Genomic DNA, 8,578 nt, shown 5'->3' on the forward strand with positions numbered 1-8,578 from the left:
AAAACTGCTCAAAAACGTGAATTTGTGTACAAATCCAATGCAAATAGTGTTTTTAGCCAAAATTCATAAATGTATCATTATTTTTCCTTTTACTGATTAAAATCTATTGATTCCATCTTGTTTATGGTAAACATAAAGTCCCATACAATTCACATTGAAAAAACAAAAAAAGAAAAAGTAAAAAAACAAAGAAATACATAAGAATTTTAGAAAACAATAAAATACATAAGAAAATAAATGTGATATTGTAATTTGTTTAAAGTACATTTGATCAGATCCCTATAAAGAGTCTGTGTAACGAAAATTTGAATTTTAGGGGCATTATTTAGTTAATTACAGCAAACTTTTCATTTTACGCATATATTAGCATAATTTATTAGCAATGAGATTTTTCGCAGAATTTGACCTTACAGTTTTGTAGATTATTTTCGTCGCGATCGATGGCTGAGATCATAAGGGGGTGCTGAATCAGCCCCCCCCCCCCCAGTCTTCTTAGGCGTTAAAGTAGCCCAGTGTATTTAGAGGGACCTTCCTGCACAGACTGACTTGATTTGTCATAACTTTCAACTTCATGTAAAATAGTGTAATGCTCTCAGCTTATCACGTCTCAAGAACTTCTTGTTGAGTAAAATGAATAGAAATGTGGGTCATACATGTAGATACAACATGTTTGTTTGATTTGTGAAATGTCCATACTTACCATAGCAACAGTTTGTATGGGTAACTGGTAGGAATTAATTCCTTGAATTGCATGTGCGCTGTAAGTAATTATGGCTGCCAAGCTAATGCCAGGGTCATAATATCCAAGTCCTTTTGAAGCACATAGAGATGTTAAAATCATAATGTTATCTGTGCTTTAAAAGAACCGTTTATTATTATAATTATTATCTTCAAAGTAAGATATTGGTAATAATTGCTTTTCTATCATTGTGATTATAGGATGATGATCAGCTTAATGTGAGGCAGTATCACTGTAGCTATTGGCCAGACTGTTGCTCTCCGCTTCATACAGCCTTTGATCTGATCTATGCAGTTCAGAAGAGGAATGAGTTCCTAGAGAGATCCAACAAGGACACTGTTGGACCCATCACAGTCCATGATAGGTACACAGACAGATGATATTAACCATTCAACTGTTGATGAATGATTTCTGTAATTATGCCCATTGACTTCATATAGTGACCACCTGGTTCAAGAAGGTAATAGGTTAACATGTCAGAGAAATTCAAATCATCTTTTATTCTTAGATATTCTATACTTGTAAGTCATGTGTGATACATATTGAAGAGTAAACCTTACTAACCAAATTGTAGCCTAGAGGTATGTTCACTTGTCAAATCAATGAGAGTTTTACTTATGCAAGAGAGTGTCAGAAAAATGAGGTGATCACTGTGTAGGGAAACAGATTGGAGAGGGTTAGGATTCTATGTATCCTGTATACAATTTGCAAGGCAGACAATGTTTAATCATTTTCCTTAAAATATTCTTTCTAAAACTTCTCAACTGTTTGTTTAATTTGGTGTATTTTCTTTTGCAGGAATGGAGGTTGCCAGGCAGGGACATTCTGTGCTCTATCAACCCTACATCAAGAGATGGTCCATGAAGAAGCAGTAGACATCTATAAGACAGTCAAACTGTATGCAGCAAAGAGACCTAATCTTATCCCATCAAAGGTAGGCAACTTCATTGATAGTTCTGCTTGGGCTATGCTGCATTGATGTACAGTGTCATGAGATTTCTAATAAACAAATTATTGATCCCTGAGTCCAGGATACAATGGGCGAGGATCTAAACAAAATGTGCACTGAAATCAAATAAGGTGAAACATATTAAGCATTATGAAAGCAAAAATAATGATTCTGATAATGATTGTAATTGTTATTTGTAGAATGATTTTAAGAGGATTAAGTTGATAAAAACACATCAGGTACAGTGGAATTGATAGAGATATTGCAAATAAAACTAAGAATGACATCTTCCTTATTGTATGTTGTACTGTTACTTGTTTGATTATGCTATTGCAATTCAGAGAGTTCAGTGAATGCATTTCTCATGTCATTTGAAGAGAGAAGAGTGCTCCCTAATTTTTCAATAGGTAGTTACTATTAACTCTCATTTACAAGTGCTCTCTCTTTTATGGCATTGTGTTGCAGGAGGACTACTATTATCTCTTCAAGGCACTCCAGAGTTGCCATTCTGCAGAGCTTCAGATCAGGAGTCTCCGACGTCAGGGATCACGTAGAGGAATCTTGGATGGACCGACCGCACCTAATGGACGAGAATGGAACTTTCTCAGGAGCCCAGGACATGTAGATCCAGGCAGCATGCGACTATCAGATTCAGTGCGTAATAGCTCATTGGACAGTGATGGTTTTTATCGGACTCGTAGTCAGACCATGACAAGCGCAGGCCCGCAGCGTCATGTTAGGCCCTCCAAGTTCTGGCATCGGCGTACCAAGTCAGAAAAGCGGAAGCCGCTAAACCCACCCAATGCCAATGTAACCCGACGCAGCTCTCTAGCCACAACGCCAGGTGACCGCACTCCAAGCGAATCACTGGGAGAGGTATATGAACTGATCAATGTAAGATCCAAGGACTCGGCTCCGAACTCACCAACGAGTGATGAAGAGTTTGTATTGGTTAATGAGAAGGGCATGACCTCTGGGGATCCTTTGGTCTCATCTGAAATCCATGACTCATCAGGAGAGGTCTCAAATGGGAACATTGAAGGGACAGAAGAGAAGGCATTGAGAGGAAAGTCAAAGGAAACAGCGTACAGGCCGGTCTCTCAATTATGCGATGATGACAGGGAATGTATGGATGTTGATGGTGATGATGATGGAGACGATGACATTCCTGCTAATGAGTGTACACTCAATGAGGATTTGGACAACTTGAACATGAATGGTGAGATGGTAAACTTGAATGTGAATGGTGCTATAGACCTGTATGATGAGCCACAGGATGTAGACATGGACACAAACATTTCAGAATTCAATGGAGAGGTGACCCCTCTTGACCTTCCTACAGAAGTCATAAGTAAGCTCAGTGAGGAGAGTAAGCATTATCACAGTCAAGAATCTGTAAACAGTGCACAGGAGACTGAACCTTTAAATGCAGATTCATCATCGTAGAACATCTTACAGTTTTAACTTTCAGCTTTCAGTTGACTTTATCACTTGACTTTGTGACACTTGAGAGGTGCCCCTTTGAAGAGATTCCTTCAATCATAGCCAAAGCTGTACTTAGACCAAATGGGAAATTCATTGTCAGTGTTAACACATTACCAACTCTGAGCTTCATTGTACAATTAAAAGTAGCCCTTCTTAATGGGGCTCTTGTTTAAATGTCCTCATTTCTACCACATATATGAAAAGTAAGGTCTATCCACTTCATCATGTGGACTGTGTGTATGCAGCATGTCCTCAGTAACTCAACACAAGGTTTCTGAGGGGTATGTTTTTCTTAACATACATGATGGATTTGTCATTTAAGTATAGGATATGCCCTCAGTATATGTGCAAGTTCATACCAAGAACTACCATAATTGGCTGACATAGGTAAGAGGTCTTGTCATCACTTGTGTATGTAGGGTATAGCCTCACAACCTTATACTGTAAGTGTGTATGTTTGGCTTGTCCTCAGTTTCATACCCTTGTTGGTATTTCCCAGCAAATGACACTTAACTCTATCATATACAGTATTACCTATATTCAGCCTGTTGTGCAAGCTTCATACTATATTGGACAATACGCTTTCCCAGCTTGTGAATATGTACCATTCCCACTAAGTGCTTGTTTTGATTCTATTTCTTTTTTGTATAGACTTACTTGATGTAATATATAGAAATTATAAATGATGAAATTCTTGGATGTTGATGCATTTAGGTTGAGGAACATGTTCTGGATTGCTTGACTCATATGTTATTGCTCTTGAAAAGAGACTAGTAGGTATAAAAGAGGATATACTTATAGTTCTATAGGAACTGGAAAATAATTGGCCAAGTAGAATTCAAAAGGGTATTTCCATAATTTGATTTTGAAGATAAAAGGGGAATCGATATTTAAAGAACAGTCATAATATTGTCTTTGGCATAATAATGTGCTCCAGTAAGTTTATTTGAATAACCCTATGGTGAAATTTGGAGGTATTCAAATAATGTGATCATTGTTATGATGAGAATCATTTGCAGAGTAATCAATCAATACACCAAAAATATTTTACTAGTTGGTATTATGTTTTTAAGAAATATATGTGTTTACATCATTAATATGGTGTTTGTACATGAATATAACACAATGAGCTATTTAAAGATCATTGGCATCAATTGAATATTAAGTAAAATACTTTTGATGGTTTAAATGCAATTACCCATGCCATTTTCAAGCATAGATGCTATTTAATTTGAGATTTAAAGAATTGGTGCTACTCTATTTCTTTCTTACTTGCTAATAAATGTCTTATAACATCTCTGCCATAGTGTTAATTTCATGATGACTTTACCTCCTATGTTTTGCAACTAAATTTTGTTTGAAGGTAAATCATGTTATGTTTATGTTTGCCTTTGTTCTTGCCTATGTTTGCACTTTGTTAACAAGCAGGTTTTTTTTTCTTCATTTGATTTCTTATAGATTCAAGAGGTGTTGGCTTTTTAAAAAATATTACCCTTATATGTCATTGTTATACTAGTTATGTTCTTTCTTTCCTATGGAGATATAAATGCAATAGAGCAAGTTTAGTTTGAGATCATTAATTAATACTACAAAGAGATGTAGACTTTAATTTAAGGTCAATGGTGAGAACAGTTTAACACATGCAGGTTATAAGTGTGAAGAGTATAGCCTTGATAATTCTTGGCGCAACATAGCCCCCGCAACAAAGATCACCAAGAGTTTTAGCATTAGACATGAACAGACAACATTGCCCAACATGTCAGCACACATATATATCAGTTAAAATAACTAGAAATTATCATAATCATTCTTAAGTTAAGAAATTTTTGTCCAAAATGACCCAGACAAAGTTATGACCTCATATTCTACGCTTACAGCTTTTCACAGCCAGGAGAGATGAAGAAAAATTATTTTGCCTGTTACAATTCTGTTTCCTTATATCCCATTGAGATTGTACACAATATGTTTCCTTATATCCCATTGAGATTGTACACAATATGTTGCTGGGCTTTGCTATACCATGTATGAACAGAGATGGCTATGCTAGTTATAGGCATGTACGTATATGTGTATACTAATGGAATTATTGAACAAATGGTTTTAATTCATCCTAAAGTTCTCTAATTACGCATACCACTTGCTCACTTATCAGTTTGTTTTGATTATGGAGATCCTCATATCTTACTAATATGATTCTTATTCTAAACCAATGATGTGTAGGATTCATGTATTGAGGTCTATGTTTCATAAGAGTTATGAATCAACTATTATAAAGCAAGGACCAAATCTTGTAAACTTCTCATCAACCTTAAGTGCTAGAATTCTGTCAGCATATGCTCTCAGCAAATCATACAACACCATTTCAATTGATTATAAAAATAAGCTTGTAACCTGTCATTTACAGCAATTTTTCTGAATCAAAGAGATCACTTGAACTTATTTTAGATGAGGCTTTAATGATTTTAGAATGTGTCTAATACTGTATTCTTTCATTATACTCACTCAGAATCACCAAAATAAATGTTGATCTGCTCTGAGTATATTTCTCTCTTGCCTGGATGTATGAGACAAGCACATGTAATGACCAGTAGTTTGGCATTTTTTTTTTTAATACAAAATCCAGGGTTCCATTTTTTAAAGCCATTTCATTGTTTAAACAGGGTAATATAGCTACGTAGCACATTTGTTTTTAATGTTACCTTTATATGTTGATGATTTCATGAAGATTGTGTTCATGCTTATTTGTGCCCTGTTGATATTTATTAATCTATGAATATTCAGTGTCATTCCCATGGCTTTAGAGATTATATTATTTTATCAAAAAAAGTAAAATAAAATATGTATAACAAAAGATGGACAGCTGTTTAAGTCTGTAAGTTTTATTCCTCTCATGGGTCATTATCCATGTTAAACAAAATAAAACTAAGAAACTCTTCTATATGTGAAATGTGAAAAGGGTTGTATTTTCTTTAGAATAGTATAAATGTACTTTACTGCATAATGCCTTTGATACCTTCAAAGCTATTTTCACTTTATGTTGGGTATATATGTGAGGCACTTGGCTTCATTTGTGTAATTTGCTTCCATGAAATCATATAATTGTGTGCTTTTTACAATGCCAGTAGCTTACATGTACCTAAATCATCCTTATCAATTACCCGCAGTCACTATTAGCAGACTCTTTGTACGGCAGCTGTACAGAAATATATTTCAAAGTGATGATTCTCTCTGTGTTGTGAATGATAATCATGAGAAGACGATGTGCTGTACAGAATAAGATGCTAAGTTTTGTAATCTTATTGTAGATTTGAGGTGCCAAACCAGAGTTATATTTGTACAGTTTAATAAGCCATCAGCTTTATCTACGTCATCTTATACCAATTGGTCTATTCTCAGTTAGTCCGACATCACTATGTCTAAACTCATAGTATGTTATTCTCATGATATTATAACATGAACTCTATGTTACCTTAGACCACACATATGGAGTGCGAAACCACTGTTTTCTTAAAATCCAAACTGTTCTATTCCTGCAGTGTAAAATTTAACAACATATATTTATGAAGAAATTAAACAAAATAAAAAGAGTAGAAATCAATTTTCATTAATTCTATAGTGCATTCAAGTTTCATTGATAGGATTGAAAAACATGAAACCATTCCATTCTATTGAAGTGTGGACTAAACGTTTTGATTGTCTACTGTAGGTCCCATTTCTTCTTGGTCTAATACCTAGTTGGTAAACCACACACCTTACGACTTGTGGGTAATTTGAATTTTGAACAAATGGTATTTCGGAATGTATAAACAATTAAATCATCTGATGTGATGTTTAAAGTATCTTTAAGAAAGCAAACCCCCCAAAAAAAATCAAACTTAAGAAATTGCAAGCCATCAGGTGTGAGTAAAGTCAAAATTGCATTCGAATTGTAGCTAATCATATGATTGCTTTGATATCACAATTAGGAATTAGATTTAATTTTATATCTAAAATGAGGATATAAATATGCAAGTCAAGTGTTGATATGAAGTTAAGAGAGTTGAATCTTCAATATTTCAATGTACTCATCAAATTTGGTATCATTTCATTCTAAAATTTGGTTGCAGACCAGTCATAAGGTGTGTGTTGCTTTGATTTTCAACTGGTGTAAGTAATAATAATAATGGTATATTTACCCAGGGTAGCCACTTCAGTTCTGAAAACAGTTCTCCCAGCAGGCCCAAATTCCTCCATTTTGTCTAATAACCAATTGGTTTATTACCATTTCATCTAGTCAGATAGACTACTAGTATGTGGTGTTAGACCAAGTAGATATTAGCCAAAATGAGTAAAGCCTACCTTGAGATTATATGAAATGGTTTATCTTGGCTATTAGACCAAGTTGTTATTACATATATCTATTTGTTGAAGTCATGTGATATGAGACAAACCGGACATTAGAGAAAGTGCAATTAGACCAAGTGGTAATTCACTCTACTATTTTGCAAACTTTCAGACACTACCCCAAACACATTATAGTCTTATTAACCTCAGTCAATGTGCAAGAAAGATGACATGCCATTCTACATACTTATTGAAGGCATTGAAAATTATACAAAGAGGCTGTTTGATCCAACATATTTTGTAACAATATAGAGTTAAGTTAAAACCTATTAATACTATGCATCTATCTATACATTCTTGTGACATGATCAGTAGATAAGGTAACATAGGTTGCAGGGGGAGGGTATCCACCTATTGAAAGGACAAATTACATTTAAAGATCTGGATAATGTCACTAGCAATTAATCGGGGGGGGGGGGGTAATAAATTTAACCTCAAGATAATCATATCAAAGCATGTTTTTTAAGATGAAAGTGAATATTTGATAGCATATTTCTCTAAATTTCTTGAGAAACTTGTGGTTATAATCATGAGGACATGTGATGAAATAACTTTTAAGAATTTTGTGAAAGATATGTATTGATGATGCCTTATCAGTGTGCATCGCATATATAAATACCTTCATCCTTACATTGTATAAGGTATTTGATGGCATTTGCCATATTAAAAACATTGAAACAGTGTTGCTTTGTAAAGTTACATTTTATCTTGCTTGATAAGTCTTGTGAAGAAGCAAATTTAAAATTACTGGCCCATAAGATATAATGTAAATTGGGCTGCTAAATTTATTGTATGTGATTGTCATTTTTTTAGCACGATGTGGCTGTCTTTATATATGCTTCACAAAGAAATAAATGGAACAGTATATAAATATTGAATTTGTGTGAATGGGTTGATTTGTTTAATTCCCTTGTATTATTTAATCTCGCTTGAGACAAAGTTCTGGGAAAAGAGCAATTCGTTGAAGAGGAAAATGAGAGGAATGGAACAACAAACCAATCAAACTTAAGGATAATCAAATT

At 34.3% G+C, this 8,578-nt stretch overlaps 1 protein-coding gene across 3 annotated transcripts in view; it reads left to right on the forward strand.

The window, feature by feature from the left end:
* The window catches only part of LOC129257022 (receptor-type tyrosine-protein phosphatase gamma-like), a 48,084-nt gene extending 39,650 nt beyond the window's left edge, over window positions 1–8,434 (forward strand). For all 3 annotated transcript variants that reach the window (XM_054895252.2, XM_054895253.2, XM_054895254.2), the window contains 3 exons: window positions 940–1,103; window positions 1,538–1,673; window positions 2,154–8,434. In XM_054895252.2, coding sequence (XP_054751227.1) covers window positions 940–1,103; window positions 1,538–1,673; window positions 2,154–3,134 — 1,281 coding nt within the window. In that variant the 3' untranslated portion in view covers window positions 3,135–8,434. The remainder of the gene's footprint in view (window positions 1–939; window positions 1,104–1,537; window positions 1,674–2,153) is intronic.
* Window positions 8,435–8,578: the final 144 nt, after the last annotated feature.

This window comes from Lytechinus pictus, chromosome 3 (genome assembly GCF_037042905.1).
Source record: "Lytechinus pictus isolate F3 Inbred chromosome 3, Lp3.0, whole genome shotgun sequence".
NCBI classification, from domain to species: Eukaryota; Metazoa; Echinodermata; class Echinoidea; order Temnopleuroida; family Toxopneustidae; genus Lytechinus; species Lytechinus pictus.